Below are 23,043 nucleotides of genomic sequence, written 5' to 3'. Positions count from 1 at the left end.
GGCTTTCCCACCTACCCACGCTAGCCAAGCCTTGGACTCGAACCCACACAGAGGTGAGATGGCAGTGATCCGGAACGGTGAGCGCTTTAGACCACTCGGCCACTCGGGGACCCCAAATTAGGAAGAGAAGTGATAAGATTACTTATTCTAATGGACAGACACCATGCCATCCTATTAAGTTCTTCTGGTCTATGACCAGTAGAGCCAACCACCTGTCTATATGATTAATAATACTTTTTTGGATAGTGCAGAGGGCCCCAATACACACAAGATGCACTCAACTACATTTGTTACCCAGTTTGTATAAAGACAGTAGTAACAGTAGCAGTAGTAGTAGTAGTAACAGTGGTATGGCCATTTATACTTGCATTGTCTTATGCTCTGAGATGATAATAATGCATCGAATACTTAGAAAAATATATAATCACTGTATTATTGCAAGGAAAGAACTATGGACACCATACAACAAATAATGATTGGTAATTTCAGTTCTTCTGATGAACATGTCTGGGAAATATCCAGTTTTGGGAACCTCACATTAAACATTATCAGGGTGACAATGCTACTGTCGTTGCCACTACTGAGAGTAATTACTGTATATACTCACTTATGGTCCAACTGCAAACAACACAAACATTGGTTTGCTATCGCATACTGTGCCAGCAGGCCAGGGTCTATGCTGTTTCTTTTACTGATTAATTCTAACAAACTGAACAGACATAGATTTGCCTTGGGTACAGATGGGTCTGACTTGTAAATGAGTTGATTCAATACCACTGTTGGACGATCTGCCAATACTGTCATGACAATTTTTGTGTTTTAGTTTCTAAATGTTGAATATGTGTTAATTTTAGCTGAGGTATGGGCAGAAAATGTAAGGTCCAGTATAGACCAGTATAAGGCCTCTCAATAATCAGCTTAAATGGGATAATTTTTAGATGAGGTACGGGCGGTAAATGAAGGGTCCAGTATAGACCAGTATACCACCTCTCAATAATCAGCTTAAATGGGATAATTTTTAGCTGAGGTATGGGCAGTAAATGAAGGGTCCAGTATAGACCAGTATACGGCCTCTCAATACTCAGCTTAAATGGGATAATTTTTTAGCTGAGGTATGGGCGGTAAATGAAGGGTCCAGTATAGAAAAGTATACCCCCTCTCAATAATCAGCTTAAATGGGATAATTTTTTAGCTGAGGTATGGGCGGTAAATGAAGGGTCCAGTGTAGACCAGTATACGGCCTCTCAATAATCAGCTTAAATGGGACAATTTTTAGCTGAGGTATGGGAGGTAAATGAAGGGTCCAGTAGAGGCCAGTATAGTCCCTTCCCAATAATCAGCTTAAATGGAATAGTTGTAGAAAAGGTACAGGGGGTCAAAGTGGGGATCAGTATATTCCCCATTAACTATTAGCTAAAATGCTCCCTGTTCAAAAGAAAATATTTTTTGAATGTCCCTTAGGAAAACTTTAGCAAAACTTTTAGGACATTTAATCCTGCTTTAAAATTAGGCGCTGTTAGTCACCTCATAGTGAAGGAAATTAAGGCCAATATGCTTTTAAAGAAAAGAACTTGTTCCACTGTATTCCCACTTAAAGGTGATTTGATACACCAAGACATAAATTTAAATATATATTACATATCAGTTTAACAATTAATGATGACATCCCTGCACTGAACAATGGTCAAACCTTTGGCTTCACTTCCTCCAGCTCTGAATCCAACACGCTAGCAGATCGTTTCAACCGATTATACAGTATAGTTTCTACAGAGCAACCTAGTGTAGCTGAACTACCACAGCCCATGTCATATGTCAACACTTAATGATCCCTCCTTAAATGGGAAAAGAATTTATCAAACTTTTCTTGAATACAATTATTGCTTTTGATGCAACATTATGTTTCAATTCCAATAGGCTGTATTTTCAAGGAATATTAAATGGATATAAAGTATTATAGATCATTATAACTAGTACATTGAAATCTGAAAATGATCAGATGAATTCCAAACACTAACATGTCTTCTGGGTTGATTTCATGTTTAGAATATATATCTAATTTACAATGAATTTTCTAACACAGCATTCCCTGCATTGAATATGGCTTTCCAATGAATGTATAATACAGAATCCAGGTTTCCACATTGACAAAGTTTACTGTGGCCAGTGTAGTTGTATATTTTACTCATAATGAAATATACAGTAAATCCCACTAATTATAAACTGAGACAAACATTAAATCCCAACTAAGTATACACTTAGACAAACATTTCATCCCCACTAAGTATACAGTTAGACAAACATTTAATCCCCACTAATCATCTCCAAAGAAATTCATTGTTGTCAACCTGCATGTGACTAACAAAGGTAATATGATTGGCAACATGGTATGGGGTTATAACTCCGATAGGGAAGTAGTACAGATTGTATTAATGTGTTGTAAACATGTTAAATATCAGGTCAGGACTTTCACAGTTGCTCAAAAAAAATGTTAATTTTAAAAAAATTCAAAACAGAAATCTGAGATTGTATGATTCAAAACCCTTTTGAGATATAAATCAAGCTTTGTCTATTCTTTCCTTATGTATGACACTTTATGTTTTCACCTATTGTAGTGTATGTATGTATGTATGTATGTATGTATGTATGTTAATTGCAAAGTTAATTGTGCTTGGGTAAAAAGAGTAAAACTAACATTGACTGATTCAATGACTGGGATTGTTATGGCACATCAGCACTGTAAGGCTGTATAGCACAACAAAAAGGTAATAATAAGTTATGCCTTATGCACGATGAACAATGGTAAAAAACAAATGATATGGTGGGGATAATATATGAAGATTCCTGATCAATGGGTACTGTAGATCTAACATGACTATAAATTACAATGTCAACAGGTAACATATTTTCTTTACTTTCCGTGTAACTAATTAAATCTAAAATATAAACAGAGTAAATGTTTATGTAGGCACAAACTATCAATCGTACTGTGCAGTAATATAATTATTATTTCAGTGTTAATGTGAATCCAGTTTAGATTTATCAAAACTATTGTCACAGCTATTCCCTTCAGTGTGACAATGCCTCTCTAGGTCTCTCTCACTATATATTTTGTGAACAACTGCTCAAGCATTTGTTAGGCTAGTCTAAGTTTTACAGGTAATAACTTCACTAAATGAGAAATACACAAGTTCTCCCTTCATGGCTTCGTCCAGGTGGTATATATAGGTCATGTATTGATCTAAGCATGGTTCATTCATATTGTAATCTGATGATAACCGACTAGTAACTATGGGCAACCCAGAGTAAATATAGTCAAGAGGCTCTCCTGGGTTGTTACAGTAGTAATGAATATGTTTTTCAGAACAGAAAAATCATCCACCTCTAACACACTGAATACTGTCATTAGATTTCAACATGGTCATAAGTAAGGCATACAAGTACCATATATGGCCATCATTCACACATGTAGGGCAGGCAGGGTTTAGCAATCCAGTATACATTTTTTTGCTGTTTATTATTCTTTTTTTAAAAAAACGTGATGTATTTTATGCAGTTAAAGACTTGGACTTTTTCACTATTCTTTTCACAAAACTGAAGATAATTTTTTCTTCAAAAGCAACATCATGATGAAGAAATTGTAAAAACAATTATATCCTTTTGTAATGATGTTAGTGCTGTGATTTTGCAGGTGAATGACCCAAGTTATTTATATTCTAAATGTATGTCTCAGACCTAATTATGTATATAACTCATCCAAATGAAGAAAAAAAGATCTAATGACTTGTACAACTTGCAACAGGATGACAACTAATGTCCCTTATGTACCATCATAGGCAAAGACCAGTATCTCTCTGAACACACAATAATCTGAATTATAAATGTTTAAATTATTCGATTTTCTCTTTATGTTGCAACAAATTCAGAAAAAAATATATTTAAGCAATTACCTTGGATGAACATTTTCTATTAAAATGAATTATATTAAAGTCTAACAGTACATAACTCTTTGAAAACAGAGCAATCCACTGCAAACTGCACAATTTGTCATACGGCATCCAGATGCAAGTAAAAAAGGGCAATAACTCCCACAGAAATCATGAGATCACAAATATTTGCTAAAAAGCATGTCTTTACTATGTGACCATAATAAGTGCCAAGTTTTACAAAGATCCTCTAAAAACTGCAAGATACGTTCCATTCAAAAGATTGTCATAAATAGCAGCTAGCTTCAGAAAATAGCAGAAATTCTAACAATCTGAAACCATCAAAGTAACTATGCTCTACTCACCAAATGAATATCCAGGAATCCAAGAAAGACCATCTCTTCTTCCTTTCTGTATTAAAACCAGCTCTGATATTTATGGAAAACTTCAACATACCAAATTTGGTAACCAAAGTATTTTGTTATACAATGATCCACTCAAGAGGATTAGTGATAACAAGGTATTCAAGATGTCAACTGTGGCAGCTACAGTGAATGTCTGAGGAGTACCATTGTCATTTATGGCCAACTAAACATTATAATAAGTCTTTTAGTGATAAGCCCATGCCAATACAACCATCCATTCTGCAGGAGTAGCAAAACAAATTTTTAAGTTTGCCAATGTAGTGGTCATACTGCATGTCAGCTCAATGCCCATTTCATTTAGGACTAACGAGACATCATATGAAGTCTTTTAGTGAAAAGCCCATGACAAGATTTTCAAGATGGTCACCATAATGAATGTCCATGAGCAATACTTTCATTTACAATCAACTTGATATTATATGAAGATTTTAGCAAAGATCCCCTCTCAAATCAAAACAACCAGACATTTTGAAGGATGAGAAGCAATAACAAGATTTTCAAGATGACCTGGGTGGCCATAATGGCCATCAGGTTGGCAACATTTTCATTTCGGACAAACAAGATATCATAAGAAGTATTTTAGTGAAAAACCCATGCAGATAAGACAAAATCAGGATAAGAAACGATAACATTTTAAAAATGGCCCTGTAGTGACCAGATTGGAAATCAGGAAATCTGATGGACTCTATTTTCATTCAGGACCCACCAGACATTATAGGAATTTTATTTTTAGTGAAAACCCCACAACATTACAGCCATCTGTTTAGGACATACTTATATAAAAAAAAATCTTCAAAATTTTCAAAATGGCCACCAATGCAACTCTGTTGAATGTCATATTGGCAATTTTTCATTTAGGACCAAGTACACATCACAAGAAGTCTTCCACTGAAAATCCCATGTTGGAGTAGAAGCAATAACAAGGTTTTCAAAATGGCTGCCATAGTGGCCATATTTGGCATCCTTCATGCACCATTTTCATTTTGGACCAACTACCAACTATACCTTGGGATGAATGTATTTGTACAATTTTGTGGCAATCCTCCTATGGTTTAGAAAGAATAATGATAAAAAGTTGTGCTAATGGACACCAGGTGCTGGAAGATGCCAGAACACTATACAGAAGCCCAAAGCAAAAGTTCTTCTGGTCTCTGACCACAGTGTTGCACTTTGGCTGAGATATAACAGAGACATTTTATCTGTACCTCTGATCCATTGAAATGATAAAAATATAGCAATTGATAAATTTACAAGGGTTAATGGTATGTTGTGGTGGGGGAAATATCCCCTGGGCTCAATCAAGGTGTAACACTGACCAGCATAAGTAAAATTATTAGAGTAGTGATCTGTCATTATGAGCATCTTCTGTACAGGTATCATGGAGATCCTATTAGAAATATATGACTACTGTAGTTCCATGCATCCAACTCCAAGTAAAAATGAGTTCTATCTAATAAAACTCACAGGAGCACATATTCAGATAATGATGATGATACAAGAGTCACTCTAAATATTTTCTTACACATTCCAGGTAACATAAAAATTGATTCATACTGTCTTTGTGTTGTCATGTTCGCAAGCCAGTACAGCTAAAACCCACAGTCAAGACCTCTGACTTTAAAATCAATAACAAAGTTTGACTCTAAAATTGTTAACTGGAATGTAAATATATACAAAGTATGGTCAAAATACACTAATCACAGTGTTCATAAGCTCAGTGAAGTAAAAAAAATGTATACAATGACCTTGAATTAACCTCAGTGTCAATTAGGTCTGGTTTTCAAGCTCCTTCACAAATTTGTCAATATGTTTTGGTGGTAAGATCTGGATCATTTTTACTCACAACCAATTCAATAATGGAAGAAGTGTTTCAGTGATAACTCCTTGTCAATCCCACCATTCATGTAAGAGCAGCAGTGATAACATGATTTTCGAGATGATCATTATGATGCCAAATCTGATGCAGATGAATATCATTTTCATTCAAGATTAAGCTACCGGTATATAATGTTGAATTATATTGGTGAAAATTCCATACTGATAGGATCATCCAATCAGAAATAGCAATATAATTTTGCATTATATTGGTTAAAACCCCATTCTGAAAGGATCAACCAATCAGAATCAGCTATATAATGCTGTATTTTATTGGTGACAATCCCATTTTGATGGGATCATCCAATCAGAATCAGCTATATAATGTTGTATTTTATTGGTGAAAACCCCATTCTGATAGATCATCCAATCAGAATCAACTATATAATTTTGCATTATGTGGTGAAAACCCCATTCTGAAAGGCTCAACCAATCAGAATCAGCTATATAATGCTGTATTCTATTTGTGAAAACCCCATTCTGAGTGTGTGTTTGTGTGTGTGAGATTAGGATTTTTAATGTAGCTTTAACAATTTTTCAGTCATATTACTACGATGTCTGCAGTGTGGCAGTTTATAGTGATGTCTAGCACTGGGGCATCATGCCACAGGCATGTAGCATGATGTCCCACCCAGTCACATTATCCTGACACCAGGCCAACCTGTCCTAACACTAACCTCTTAATGGTGAGTGCCTAGCAAGGCAGCTGTTAGTACCATTTTTGTAAGTCTCTGGTATGACTCAGCTGGGGTTTAAACCCACAACCTCCCGCTTCCAATCAGAATCAGCTACATATTGTTGTATTTTATTAGCAAAACCTCCCAATACTGATAGGATCATCCACTTAGGAGAAGTATTAAACAATTTTCAGGATGGCCTCCCCAGCATCCATTTTGAAGGTTAGATCTGCATCAATTAATATAGGAATAACTATATACTCAAGAAAGAAGTTTTGTTTTTGGGGTGTTTTGTTGATAAAAATTCTGAAATGGCCATCAGTTCATGAGAAGCAGCTACTGAAGTTATCACAGTCAGGGAAACCAAAATAATATATTTTTCATTTAAGACCAAGCTGAAAGTCCTCCACCAAACCTCGTTTTTCAGAGTAATTACAATGAATTCATTGTCTCCTGTTATAACCAAACATTACGACTCAAACGGGGATCGAACCCACAACCTCCTGCATCAGAGGCGGATGCTCCAACATCAGCTTAAATGGGTTAATTTTTAGCTGAGGTATGGCTGGTAAATGAAGGGTCCAGTAAAGAGCAGTATACTCCCCTCCCAATAATCAGCTTCAGTGGAATATTTGTAGCAAACGTACATGGGGTCAAAGTGGGGACCAGTATATTCCCCATTAACTATTAGCTAAAATGCTCCCTGTTCAAAATTTAATTTTCACTGCTTAACAATGAAAAATGATTCTGACCTTGAAAATTGGATCGTAAAAGTGTGTGATGTGTGTATGTGTGTGTGATTAGAATTTTTAACGTAGCTTTAAGAATTTTTCAGTCATACTGCTACGATGTCTGCAGTGTGGCAGTTTATAGTGATGTCAAGCACTGGGGCATCACGCCACAGACATGTAGCATGATGTCCCACCCAGTTACATTATCCTGATACCAGGCCAACCAGTCCTAACACTAACCTCTTAACGCTGAGCACCAAGCAAGGCAGCTGTTAGTACCATTTTTGTAAGTCTTTGGTATGTCTTGGTCAGGGATCGAACCCACCACCTCCCACTTCCGAGGCGGATGCTCTAACCACTATGCCACCGGAGCGGTAATATACTTTAGGAAAATATTTAAGAGGTGGAGGTAGATACATACCCTTACCCCTAAGATATATGAGATAACCAGACTGGAGAATAGACTCCATATATCGTAGTGTGGCATTGAAAGGAAAATATTTTTCCTCCCCCAAATCCTGTAGAAGTCATAAAGCCACATCAATTATGAAGCTTTTGAATGAACCTGGAAGCTAACTTTTTGTACCATGGCTAAAGGTAATACAGGATCGAGTTGAACCTTTTAGGATGAAAGATCTCTGAGATTGGAGAAGTATACTCACATCAACATACCACAGTTAATAAGTTAGAAAACAGTTTCTCTGAGAAGCAAATCCATTGGTGTGGGTTTTTTGTAACATGCAGAATGAATAATCCGCTTTATCCTGGACAAAAGTGTCTGTGTTGATAAATCATCCTTGTCCTCGCAGAGGGCAAGAGTAGGTGTGATCTCACTTGACTCAATGGGTGGATTTTCCTCAGGTACCATATCAGAGCTCCTAAGGGTCCTGAAGATGTCCAGGAGATGAATTGTCCAGAGTAGACAAGAATTATTACTAACGTCTAATTACACATGAATGGAAGCCTGTTCTTGGCAATGAAAGCAGGTGTTGTCATTAGTGATACCGAACAATGCTGTCAGAACTGCATGTAGTTGGGTCCACAAATATTTATAGGTTACTGCATCTGTACTGGAAAATATGAACAATTTTTTTTTCAGATAAATACTACACAACCTTGGAAGAACAGAATATCCATCCAACAAAACAAGTTCATATTTTCCCATACAAATGCAGTAACCTTTTTATTATATACTCATTTTCTTATTCTACCTAAGGCTTAATTATATAAACAAAAGTACATTACAAGAAACAACGTTACTGAATTTATGCTGTATTTCAAAATAAATACACAAGCGCAGATTCATCAGTACACAACAACAATATTAATGCACACATAACTTCACCCATCGAAATTTGAACTACTGTATTTACTGTATATGTTGGGACATGATAAAATAATTTTTTTTCCTGCCTCAGAACTTAAGGTGAAATTATTTTTTCCACCTCAGACAAATGTCCTAAGACTTAAAAAACAAAAAAAATTTGTGCTGAATTTGTGCCACCCCAATCCCCACTGCACGTTGCAATGAAGTAGATTAAAATAAACACTTATTTTGATAATAGAAGAAAAGAATCTTTTATTGTTATCATTTATTTGTCTTTTCTTCTTCATCTTGAGCATTAAAGAATAAGATATATCCATGAACTCCGTATATGAAGTGTAAGCATCCATACTGATGTGAACATTGCGAAACAAATCGGGTTTTGTTGTACTCAAAGGTTTCAATATGTTATCCAACTGAAAACCGGACCCAACAAAATTGCAAACAAGTGGGAAATAATCAACCGACTGCATGATGACACCAGCCATCCAAGCCATCCAAGCATGACATGGTGTTAGATGCAAAATAACCAAGACTGAATTATATCCAGGTAAACTAGATGATAGTATCTCACAAAATAAAAATAATTATTTAAAATACATTCACTTGAGTGCAAGTGACAATCTTTACGCTAGCATGGTTTACAAAAAGTACTATTAACACAAGTTATTGCTGTGTATACTATTTACCCCCAAAATTAATGCCCATTTGTATTAATTATAACTACAGTTGCCAAGCAATAGATGCACAGGTGGTCAGTGTTTCCCTTTACGCACATTTGTGCATCAGGATGCACACTGGAGAAAACTGAGGCACACATTTTGTTGTTGTGTGTTTTTACGACATAAAGGATTTTCATAATGTGATCAGGATTTATTTAATACCCAATGCATTGGATGATGGATGGCATCGTATATACTTCGAGCACAGGCACTGACTGGTTCCCCGCTTTGTTTGCTCCCTGCCTTGCGCTCCTCTATTAGAATAGCAAAGTGCAGCACAGGGAACATATGAGACAATGAACCAGACTAGCATAGGCAATTGTTATGATGGAGTAGCTTCCCCATATCTCGCGAGCTCTCACATGATTTCCATCAAGTTCAGCAAGCTGTCATCTAGATGTTTAACCTCAATGCTTGTTCCACTAGAAAGTGATCTCCAGATTAAAACGTCATGCACTAATAGTGAAGAAAGTGAAAGAAGCAAAACACAAAAGAGTAACTGTGGATCTAACTTTAATGGAAAATGAAGAAAATAATTTCCTTGACTGGAATACGGCACATCCATTAGGATTATCAGTGTGACTTCTGATCACGTGATTGCGAAGACTGCAAAAGTGAATTATCCTTTCATGACAGGTTTTAGAATTGTAAAAATTCTGCCCTCGTTCGCCACAAGATATCTGGAGATCACATTTTAACCCAAGACATTTTTTCACAACAAAGAAATTCAGTAAACTTGCAGAGATAAATGCATCATTTGGATTACAAAGTCAGCGGGTCATTGCAGATTTGGTTGGTTTTTAACTTTGCTGCAATAAAAGATAGATCTTAAAGTTCAAGTGTAACTTATTAGAAAGAAGACGAGTCATTATCCTCCTTGATATTTGGATAAATGTGTTCCAGGATGAAGTACAAATGAAACCGATGATAGTACACATTTTATGAAAGGCAGTAAATTAACTGCCATTTGGTTAAAAAGACTTATTTGGCTTTTTGTATTGGCTTGTATTTGGGGTCTATTTCTGAATACATCGTAATACATCGGCTTTCAACAGATTTTCCATGAGACTAATGCCTAGTTGTATTAGAAACATCATTTTCCATTGGTTATTTTGCTTGCACATGAGCATAAGGGTAAAAGTTGGAGCTTTTTTGGTTTTTTTTGTGCTTAATAATCATTTTCGTATGGAGATCGCTCTTTATTCCAAATGCTCACCTTATAATAGCTTTTGCAAACGATCACCTGTCTGTGTACAGTTCAGAACAGTCTGCCTTACATCTGAGGCCAAAAGGTCTAAAATCCAAACACAAAATCGCATTCCAACCACAAGCGAATTTTGGGTGAGAAAAAAAACAGGTCCAAAAAATGAGGTTTTTCCCCTCTCTATTTTGTAGTGCAACTAGAACTTCCAGATTATTTGGTATCATTTTAGAGCTATACCTGTCTGCTTTTTTGTAATACCACCCACGTTGGTGTATCTTAAATGACCTTGACCTCATCAAGCCTACAGACGGGATCGGGGGCGAATCAGTTAAAAGAAAAATGAACTAATAAAATTATTCTTTGAATGGACAATGTATATGTTTGTTAACTGTGCATGTTGGTTTATTTGTATGTTTAAAGAGAGAGAGAGAGACAGACAGACAGACACAGAGAGAGAGAGAGAGAATGTTGTGCAAGTTGCAATATCCTATTTCAAGCTGAAAAAGTATGAGTCATGTGAAAATTTGTCAGTACATTTTTGACCCCCAGTTCTGACACCAAGGTTGTTGTTTATTTACCCTCAATTTTATACCCCTGGGGGCACACTGGGTGGTGAATAAATACAACTGGCAGTGAGCTGTAAACTCATTGTTTGAACTTACTGACAGGACATCAAAGACAAAGGTTGTTTTTATTACATATCAAGCCAAACTCAGAAACTGACTTTGGATACTTATAAGCTGATTATTTTAAAAAGAGTATAAGAACAAAGGTTATTTTATTACAAAAAATGCCAACTTTGGCTTCTTGTAAGCGTGCTGATTTTTTTAATTTTTATTTGAATATACAAAGTAATCCAATATATGGAAGCTTATTTTGGTTCCTTTTCATCATTATTTACAGAATTTTAAAAATAAATTGAAACAATGGAACGTGCACAGACATCTACGACCCAGCTTCACCCAGAAGATTTGGAGAAAATAAAAACATTTGATGAATCCATGAAGGCCAGAAGAGAAAAAAAAAATGATCATTACCATGGATGGAATTCTACTGTACTTCGATCTCACTGCTGGGCAGACTGACAATAAGATGGGGGTTAAAAGTGTGTGTGTGTGGCTTGGATTTTTAACATAGTTTTAACAATGTTTCAGTCATATCGCTATGATGTCTGCATTGTGGCAGCTTACAGTAATGTCTAGCACAGGTGCATCATGCCGCAGACATGTAGCATGATGTCCCACCCAGTCACATTATCCTGACACCAGGCTGACCAGTCTTAACACTAACCTCTTCACGTTGAGCGCCAAGTGATGCAGTTGTTAGTACCATTTTTTAAAGTCTTTGTTATGACTCAGCCGGGGATTGAATCCATGACCTCCTGCATCTGAGGCAGATGCTCTAATCACTAGGCCACCAGAGCAGTGGGGGTTAAAAGTATGAGAATTAGCATGACTGGTGCAGATTTTAAAAATCTGACTTCAGTCATTGCAGTTTCCACTTCTGGAGATGTGTTGCCTCCAACAATAATTTTTCACAGCATGAACAAATATTCATGCACCAAAAGAATGGATTATACATGTGCACAAGAAGGGTTGTGTTGAGATAATGCTGCAGTGGATTAAAGAGTTTTATCTCAAGTACAATTTTATATTTTTTTAAATAAAATTTCATTTGGAGTGCATTTTCCAACATGTAATTTTCGAATGATTTATAAAGTGTCCCACAACATTATGTTTCCCAGAACATAGTTCACAAAAAAATTACTTTAAAATTTAATTTATGGTGTCCCAATAAATACAATGTCCCAACATATATGGTAAATATGGTAAGTTGCATGCTCAACTAGTTTTTTTTAAAAATTGCAGATTTTTGTCTACTTAAACTTGAAGTTTAGAGTCATATTGTGAATGAATATGCATTGCAACATCTTTTTCAGTTGGTATGTAATGAATGGATTTTGTTTATTTGTTGTTGATTCTACTCAATTTCACTTGATTTATTAGTTGTTTCAATTCCACACAAATTACATGTGTCTGTGATTTAAGAAGGGAGCCTGGGACATGTTTTGACTCAGTTGCATATGCATTTCTGTTCTGTCACTGAATGTTTGAAATCATAATGTGGGAAAGTATGAACTCTTTCAATCGCAATTATCAAAAAGACACTGTGGAATTTCACTTTCATTTCATTTTGAGTGCAGTAAGTAGAATGCACTTGGAATGAAGTCAAAATTACTGTACAATTTCGATAAATGTAAATGCAAGCTTGAGAACCCATGACACAGCTCACTTAATTCAGATTTGCAAAACAAAGAAAGTACATTTTGAGGAAATTTAAGATGCAAAAATGTAAGCATATTTTTTCCATTCAGATTACCAGCTAAAGAATATATGTTTATGCATGGTCACTTGCATGCTTTCCCAGTTATGTTAAGACCTGTACTCAGTATCATGGCATCTATCACGATCCTAAATCCGAAACACTGTATCGACAAAGTTAACACGGAAAATTGCAAAGCATCTGGTGTATCACAATACATTCACCCAGCGAAGATAAGACTGCTTCGTCGTTTTGGCATATTGGATCAGATGCTCTTATATTTCCTACAAGACCTTCATTTCCTTTTTCTCCCTACGAATTTAGTACTTTCACATAGAAAATGATATGTATCTGACAGATATGCGATAGCCCTTGCCCTCAGTATGCTTTTTGATGCTATTATTATATACCCAAGAGATCACTGATCATAGTCTGTACCATTCCACTAACGAAATGTTACGAACATTTCTCCTAAATAACTGTTTAAGTGATCAGAATATTTTCAATACTGTGTCTCTCACATTTGTTGTGAACATTGTGAATATCATGTTCATTTGTTTGCTTGTTTTAAAGTTTCATATGTGACTCAGTAAACTCTTCCACATCAATTTATCATCTTTACTTTCAAATACATGAAACAGCTGTTCTAGTTTATCCACAAACAAATCTAATAAACTGACACCTAAAGTCTACTACATGAGTGTACATGGTTTGTTTACAAAGTAGTTCCTTTAGAACCCATGTGTCATGCACATGCATGCAATATGAGTGTTCAGTATCATAAAATACTGCACAATTCTGACAATGTAAAGTTAACAGAGAAAAAAAGGGGTACATAATAATCACTGATTCTGTCTGCCATTCATCAGCATGTTATGGAGGCAGGACTTATATGAGAGGTGAACCAATGAAGCTCTTGAAAGCAGTTAAAATGGTGTCTTGTTCAGCAAAGTTAGTATCCCATGATTGCTTCCACTTGAGCAAGGATCCAATGTTTTTAGGTGCATGTAATCCAAATGGACAAAAGATCAGATAGGTCTTTGGTTTGTTCAATAACCTCTCTTCCATGACAATACAGCGTACCAGTGATCATGGAACAGTAGCTTTTATTGTGATTTGTGCAAAACACTTATCATCAAAGAACCATAGGAAGTTAGCTATTGAGGTATGGATGCCAGCAGTGTTCTTGTGCACACCACCGTGACAATATATTCCACTGTCTTTGTATACCTTTAAGGCCATCTCACTTCAGGGATTTCTCCACCAATGGTTGCGAGAACTGTTTGTTCCTGAAGGAATATTTTGGTAAGATCCTGACCTGAGGTGTTGGAAATCCACACACCTTTGTCTGTTCCAAGAGCATCATTTATCCAGGCCTTTGGATCTGAGACTGGTGAAAAAAAGGTTGGCATTTTGGCAATCCACCTTGTTGCCAATAAGTTTAGCATAGGCTGATCCCACTGGGCACCTAATGAGTGAAAGCAAGGGGATGAAGAGATCATTCTGTTTGTATTAGTTGATTCTTGAAGGACAATGAGTCCACCAATACATTAGCCCAGGATATGTCAAAGGTTGATGGGATTGGTCACTGAGGACACCACTTTAGAAAATCCCAATTCTTTGGGTGGCAAAGACTTGAAGATGAGTGATGAGACATCTCTTGGAAGCTGAGGTACCAATTTGGACATCTAACACTTAAAATGTCTAGAGATACCATGCAGGCTAGATTGATCCATGAGAGTACCTACACAGGAAGTGCCTAGCAGCACTGTGCAGGTTAGACTGATCCAAGAGAGTGCCTGTATAGACTGGTCATCATCCGCAGGAAGTGCCTAACAGCACAATGAGGGTTAGATTGCTGTATTACTGGGTTCTTGAGTACTGAGGGACTAAGCTGAGCATTGTATGCAGTAGGTGCCTAGTGGTACTTTCAAGTCATGGATCTGGAAAAATTTGTTTTTTCTGGTGGCTGATATGTATGATCAATTGTGGTCATGGCACATTGTGATCAGTGTTGTATGGCTGAGTCTGGTCATGAATGAACATGGCCATCTTGGCTGGAATGATGTCCAGTTCGGAGGTTGGGATGGGGTACGAGATACTGAGCCATGTAGCCTGTCCATAATTCTGATATGTGAGATGATAACTTATGCTGTTGTTGTACTCTGTCTCGTTCCCTAGTAAATGATATGGTTTTGAACCTTTGAATGCAAGCTCATGCTACTGTCTCTCAAGGTATGCTTTTGCACCTTCCCCCTAAGTACCCATCAAAATGCGGCCCATTGACTTATGTCTGTAATATGCACATCTGACATGTATTCAAAGAGAAATGTAGAGTGGTTGTAAGTCTGATCTCAACCACTGTCTAAATCTGTAAGACAAAACAGAGCAGACAATATATACAAGTGTAGTGCTGCACAGGTCCTGCTTTATGAACTAAGGAGTGTCTGTGCAGTTACACACTATGACAATTACCTGTAAAAGGTTGCAAGAGGCCTGCACATGTAAGGAATTAAACATCACTATTAATACTTACAAAGTGGACACTAAATAATCAATTCTAGTAACATGTTACCTATACGAGAGCCGGAGAGCCTGCCTATATGGGTGAAATCTCTAAAGTGTCACTTATGAAGTGGACATTATCATTAAACATGTACAGAAAACTTGCCTGTATCAATCTAACCATGATGGGAGCAACACAGTAATATAAATGAGTTTTCTATATTACACACCATACCTGCACATAAAAAAAGGCCAATGAAGTGTCAATGACATGGATGCTACAATATTCATTATGAGACAATGTTACCCCTAGGAAACTCCAAATTACATTCGTTACAAGTAAAATCAGTAAAATGTCATGTATCTAACAATGAAGGGGATGCTAAGACAAGACTATAGAACACTTACCTGTATGCATCCAGACATAGCAGAAATTATACAACAATATTTAATGAGTTTTTTGTATCTCGCACCAGACCTGCATTTATTAATATGGTTACAGCAATGTGAGGGGATGCCATTCTGACCTGTGTAGGTAAGTACCTAGGGTACCTAAGTATGTGAAGACAGCAAAGTGATAACACTTAAAAGTCAGAAGCAATGTTGCTGATAATAGAAAAAACATAAAAGATGGAAATTTATAGATGGAGTATACTCTCTTCCAACTTCTTTCAAGGTAAAAAAAAATCAGCTTGTATGAATTTTATAAGGTCTTGCTATCTGTAAAGCATGTGCTACCTGGCATGAGCAGAACTAGTAACTGACAATTTCACAGGATTTGGGACCAATCACGGTATAAGGGGAGATCACTCTAACTTCCACCTTGGTGGGCTGATAACTTTGAGCTTTTTAGCTAAAATGTATTAATCTGGGAGGGCTGGATTTGCGAGGTAGTAGAAGTTCTCCTAAGGTATTATGATCAGGTAACTTACTGAAAGAAGACAGTTGATTATTCTCATCACAGTGTGTATTGTAAATTAACACCAATGTTTGAGGACATACCTAATTACCACAGTGCTCCAGATTGCTGAATGGTCTAAGGCACTTGCCTTTATGAAACACACACACACATCCCACCTCTACCATGTGTGTGTGAGAAAGCTTGCCAGCAGCTTCCCATGTGTCAGTGGTTCTTCCACCATCAAATATATATACTGGCTGCCATGTATGGCCCGTCATGTACTGAAAAATGGCATTAAGCCCTGCAAAATCAAACTAATCCCATTTACCATTAATAAAAATATGGAGTTCATTGAAAATGTGAAGATCCCAATGTGTGACAATGCTGGACTATTTCTTTAAGTACTAAGACTGAGCCAATTTGGTGCAGACCAATTAAAAAATTTCAGGTTCTATCTTAAAGAGCAGATTTTCCTTTTCAGATATTTTTAAAATAAAATAACGAATACTGTACTTACATCTTCCTTTATCCTCTTGCGCTCTTCCTCCTTTGCCTTTTTCTCTTTATTTCTCACAGTATCTTTGCCTGCTTTTTTCTTCAGCCAGGTGCCCCAGTTACCACTGTCATTTAGATCAATTGAGCTGTCCTCAGCCCCTCCTCCAGATTGACTTCCAAACTGAAAGAAGGAAATTTTCATTTTGTTGAAGTTACAGTATAGTGCAGATTTAATGAAGCTCCAGTGACTCAAAAAAATCATATTGTTATATCTAAATTTCATTGCAACCAAGGTAAAATATTATACAGAATACTGGACCTTGTGATGTATTTCATAATATCCTACCGTCTATTGTCACTCATAAATGGAGACCAACTGCAAAACAATGACTCTGATATGCTATTGCATGATATGCCAGCAGATCAGGGTTTATGCTGCTTGATTTACTGATTACTAAAATGGCACTGACCCAGATCTGCCGGTACATTATGTGATGGTAGATATGCATCTTTGCAGTCTGCAGTTGAACATGACTTATGAGTACATACAGTATCTAACTTTTGTGCACAAGTCAGGCGACAATTACAAATCATAACAAAATTAGAACATCAGTCCCTCAAAGGGACTGATGTTCTAATGGGCAGAAAGAATTTCCAGGAATCGAAGATAAGACTATTTCTTCCTTTTAACTGCTGAGTGATGAAAACATCTCATATATTCATGATTAATAACAAGATTTTCAAATTAGCTCCTGTGGTTCACATAATGTCAGCTTGGCACCATTTTTATTAAGGACAAAATGGATATCATTATGTCTTTTGGTGAAAACCCCATGTCATCATAATCATTCCTTTAAGAAGAGTACTGACAAGAACATTTTTAACACAGTCATCCTGGCAGCCATATTGGATGTATGACTGGCACCATTTCATGTATAACCATATAGGCATCTTAAAAGGACTATTGGTAAAAACACATCATGTTGATATAGCCATCCATTTGGAGTATAAAAAAACAATATTTTCAGGATAAGACTTTCCATTCAGGAGTAGCAATAACATGATTTTCAAGATAGCTACTGTGGCAATCATAGTGGAAGTGAGACTGGCACAATTTTCATTTAGACTAGCTGGACATCATAACCAGTCTTCTGGTGAAAACTCCACATCAACAGGACTTAATGTTCAAGTAGAACTGTAGTAAGATATTTAAGATGGCCACTTTGGCAGCCATAATGAACGTCAGTCTGGTACCCATTTCACTTAGGACCAACTAGACATAATGAAAAGTCTTTTAGTGAAAACTGCATGTTGACCTGACCATCCATTCAGAGGTTTTAGCTGTTAGAAGATTTTCAAGTTGGTTTCCATGACGATCATACAGGCTGTCATACATACACCATTTTCATTTATGACCGACCAGACATTATTAGAAATCTTTCAGTGAAAACTCTATTTTGATATGATTGTTCATTCAAGAGAAGTAGCTATAACAAGATTTTCAAGATGGCCACTGTGGATGTTACGCTGGATATCCAAGCAGCACCAATTTCGTTTAGGACCAACCAGACTAAGAGATGAATGTGTGTATAAAGTTTCAAGGTATTCCTCCAAGTAGATTAGAAGGTGTAGCAATAATAAACTTGTGCTAATGGACAGATGGATGACAGATGATAGACAATGGAGAAAAACCATCCCATAAGCTCTTCTGGTCTATGACCAGTAGAGCCAATAAAACACCAGATGTGGTAGATTCAACAAGAGTCCTTCAACGGAGCTGATGCTATATTTATCAAAAAAGAATTTCAGTGAATTCAAAATATAACCATTTCTTCCTTTTAACTGCTAAGTATGGTGGCCATATTGGATGTAAGATCTGCCCCCATTTTGATTCAGGACCAACTAGACATCATTTGAAGTCTTTTGGTGAAAACCCTATATGACTATGACCATCATTTCAGAAGGAGTAGTGATAAGATTTTCAATAAGGCTACATTGGTGGCCATCCTGAATGTCAGATCGGCACTATTTTATGCAGGCCCTTCTAGACACCATAACATGCCTTCTGTTGACGTTAAAATATTCCAATAAGACTTTATATTTAGCAGTAGAAGCAATAATAGGATAGGTGTGGTAGAGTCCAAGGTGGTATTACTGGATGTCATATTGGTACCATTTTTATAGAGGACCAACTAGATGTCAAAAAAAAAAAAAATCTACTCATGAAGACTCAATGTCTACATAAATTTCCATTTTGGAAGAGCTGTAATGCCTAAATGCTCCAAATAGCAGCCATGGTGGCCATACTGGATGTCAAACCAGCATTATTTTCATTTACAGCTAACTATACAATACAAGAAGTTTTCTGGTGAATACCCAAAGTCAATAAAAGCATCCATCTAATAGGAATAAAGGATGGCCACTGCAATGGCAATATTGGAGGTCAGATATGCACCATATTTCAAAATAAGCAACAAGACATACCAAGTCTTTTGGTAAAAACAAATTGTTGATATGAATTTCTGTCCTGCAGGAGAAGCCATAACAAAATTTTCAAGATGGCTGCCATGGTGACCATATTGGATTTCAGACTGATACCATTTTCATTTAAAACCAGTAGACACAATAAGAAATCTTTAAGAGAAAACCTCGTGTTAATCTAACGTTCCATTCATGAGGAGTAGCAATTTTCAAGACAGCTGTTGTGATGCTCAAGTTTGATGTCAGAGGCACCAGATTAATTTAAAACTAACTAGACATCATAAAATGTTTCCTGGTTGAAGCCCCACATTTATGTATTTATATTCCAAAGATAACAAGACTTTCAAGATTACTGCCAATAAGGTCATACTGGATATAAGATTGGTACATTTAGGTCCATGCAGAATAATCCCAATGCTGAAGTGACCATCCAATCAGAAATAGCAATAACAAGATTTTCAACATGGACACTGTGATGGCCATATTGAATGCCAGAACAGTCCTATTTTGATTTAAGATGAACCAAACATTATAAGAAGTCTTTTGATGAAAACTATGTCGACCGACCATCCAACTAAAAGGAGTGGATCAAATTGGCACCCTTTTCATTTTGGACCAACTCGATATTAGAAGAAGTCTTCAATTCAGGAGGAGTAATAATAACATGGTTTTCAAGATGGTAACTGTAGCTGTCAAGTTAGCTGTCAGAGCAGCACAGTATTCCTTTAAGACTAAAATGAAGTTTTCATTTTAAATATAATATATATATATGCTTCTTGTCTAACCTTGTGTAGTGTTCCATATTCTTTAGGGCCAGTGTTGTCATACTCCTCGAAACCACGTCCTGGAAAGACAGGATATGAACACCATTAACCTTAAAGTAATCAAATGAGAAATATTTACATGGAACTTTGAAACGTCAAAAACATCCACACATTTTTAGCAGCCTATCTATCTTCCAACAAGAAAAATATCAAAGGTTTTGCAATATGTTTTGGCAGCAGATTTACTTAGGATTAGAGATACAATTTAAAAAAGTTCCTCAAAGGAACAGATGCTCTACTGGCCAAAAAGAAAAGCCTGGAATTCAATCCATTTACATTTATACTTTATAAGATATCTTGTATACAGTATCGAAGTAATATGTCTTGTAAAGAATGTATAATGTATATTTTGTACCTGATTTGGATCATGAATGTAAATGCAGGTTGTGGAAATAGGAGTTTTTGCCTGCCTGACTTTTCTCATGTTTTATAAGTTTATTAAAAAAATTGAGTTCAAGGCCTATCTTGTTCATTAACTATAAATGTTCAATTTACAACCTGATGGAATTTTCCATTAGAAATTACTCACATCTAGGGAGTTCCAGAACATTCTAATGCATCACAGGTCAAGTGAGATTTGTATATAAAGGGGTTTTGTAAACAAGCATTCAATCTTGTTTCATATCTTGGGAATCTATTATCAGAGTTTAAAGTTATGTTCAGATATAATTCTAGAAGAATTAATATATTTACTCATACAAATTATGAAGTATTCATCAACTTTTTGGACTAAAACAATGCTTTGGGTTTACTGAGAACTCCTACTATTGGTTTATGAAATTGCTTTATTCCAACACTTTAATAGCTATGTGTGAGTCTGTGCTGTGTTATATATATATATATATATATATGAGAGAAGGTGAGAGAGATCAAGATGTCAACTCATCTCCTCAGCTTCATTTTCATTCTTGATTAATTAGGCATTATGTGTCTTTTGAAGAAAAGCCCATTTTAATATGACCATTTATTATGGAGAAGTAGTAATAATTAGATTAAAATGATGGCCACTTTGAGTTAGGAGAAATAGTGTTGGTTTTTCTAGATGCATGCTGTGGTGGCCATATCAATGTCATGTCGGCAGCATTTTCATTGGAACCAATGTTGATATAACCATTTATTAGAGTAATAACAAGATTGTTAAGATTACCACTGTGGTACATATTGTATGTCCAAATGGCACCATATTATTTAGGTGCAAATAGACCTCTAAAAGATGTCATGCAGTAAAAAAAAATCCATGTCAATATGACTTTCCATTCAGGAAGAGTAGCAATAACAGAATTTTCAAGATGGCTTCTGTGATGGACATATTGGACATCCAAGTTATCATTGTCCAACTAGACATCATAAAATTTCTTGTGTTTAAAACCCCCGTTAATATGAGTTTCCATTCATGAGGAATAGCAATAAGATTTCAAAAAGACCACTGGGATGGCCATATCCTAGATGCACCATTTTCATTCAAAACCTACCAGACATTATATTAAGTCATATCATGAAACCCATTATCCATATTATTTTCCACTTTAAAGGCGTAGTGATAACTATCTAATCATCATAAAAATCCTTTTAGGGAAAATTCCATGCTCATATAATCATTTATTCAGGAGAAGCAGTGATAACAAGATTCTCAAGATGGCCACTTGGGCCCATTTAGATATCATACAAAGTGTGATGAAAACCCAATGTCAATATGACTTCCAATTCAGAAGGAGGAGTAATAAGATTTTCAAGATGGTCACTGTAGTTACCATATTTAATGTCCCTAGGTTCAATTACTGGAGTGAAATTCAAAGACTTTTCCAAGACTTTACAGGGCTTCAAAAAAAACATGTCCAGGACCTCAAATACAGATAGTAAAAGTGAAAATTATATACAGAATGACAGTACAAACTAAAAACTAGCTGAAACACTGGAGATTGGCAATACAAAATGGCAAGAATGTCAATGAAATGGTCATATTGATATTTCAGGAACCATACAACCAAAAGTTGGTCCAAAACTAATTTCAGTGGGAACAAAAATGATTTTCAATAATTTTTCAAAGACTTCAAAACTTAAACATCAATTTTCAAGGATTTTAAGGCCTTGAATTTAAGCATGACAAATTTAATCTCATTGCCAAACAAAAAATAAATAAAGTCACAAAACATTATTGCCACAAAAATTATTTTAAAGTTAACACATGTATATGAATTATATGATGTCATCTACAACAAATTAGGCAGTTAACTAAATCAACTGAGGAGATAAGAGTGGTCTCATATTAACAATCACAGTGTGTAGGCTTGCACAACAAATGTAATGTTACTTGTTTCATTATTAAAAAGTTACAAGCAGCTAACCAAAAAAACCTAACTAATAAGCGAAGATCATATGAAGGCAAGAATCATTCAGTTTATAAAATATTAAGTCCATTAGCTGAAAATTATTTTGTATATTTAGTATGTACATGATGCTTTCTATCAAGTTTGGTTCAATCTATTAAAATTTTCTGGAAAAGTAATTTAAAGATTTGTCTGTTTCCTACCATACCTGATGGTAGAGTGGTATCACTTGCATAAATTTAAAAGGTCTTCATGCTTGAATGCTTTCTGTCAAATTTGGTCAAATTCTGTTGAGTAGTTTTTGCAA

General features: G+C 35.9%; 1 protein-coding gene across 2 annotated transcripts in view; it reads right to left on the bottom strand.

Annotated features, from left to right (window-relative positions):
* LOC149785280 (rho GTPase-activating protein 5-like) overlaps positions 1-23,043 on the bottom strand; it is a 188,509-nt gene that overhangs the window by 36,953 nt on the left and 128,513 nt on the right. For both annotated transcript variants that reach the window (XM_089979150.1, XM_089979151.1), the window contains exons 21-22: positions 20,371-20,429; positions 17,127-17,285 (exon numbers count right to left, since the gene is read on the bottom strand). In XM_089979150.1, the coding sequence (XP_089835276.1) occupies positions 17,127-17,285; positions 20,371-20,429 (218 nt within the window). The remainder of the gene's footprint in view (positions 1-17,126; positions 17,286-20,370; positions 20,430-23,043) is intronic.

Source organism: Sinohyriopsis cumingii, chromosome 13, assembly GCF_028554795.1.
Source record: "Sinohyriopsis cumingii isolate HCF-2022 chromosome 13, ASM2855479v2, whole genome shotgun sequence".
In the NCBI taxonomy this organism is placed as follows: domain Eukaryota; kingdom Metazoa; phylum Mollusca; class Bivalvia; order Unionida; family Unionidae; genus Sinohyriopsis; species Sinohyriopsis cumingii.
The sequence above is the reverse complement of the archived record's forward strand: the minus strand, read 5'-3'. Positions and strand labels throughout refer to the sequence as shown.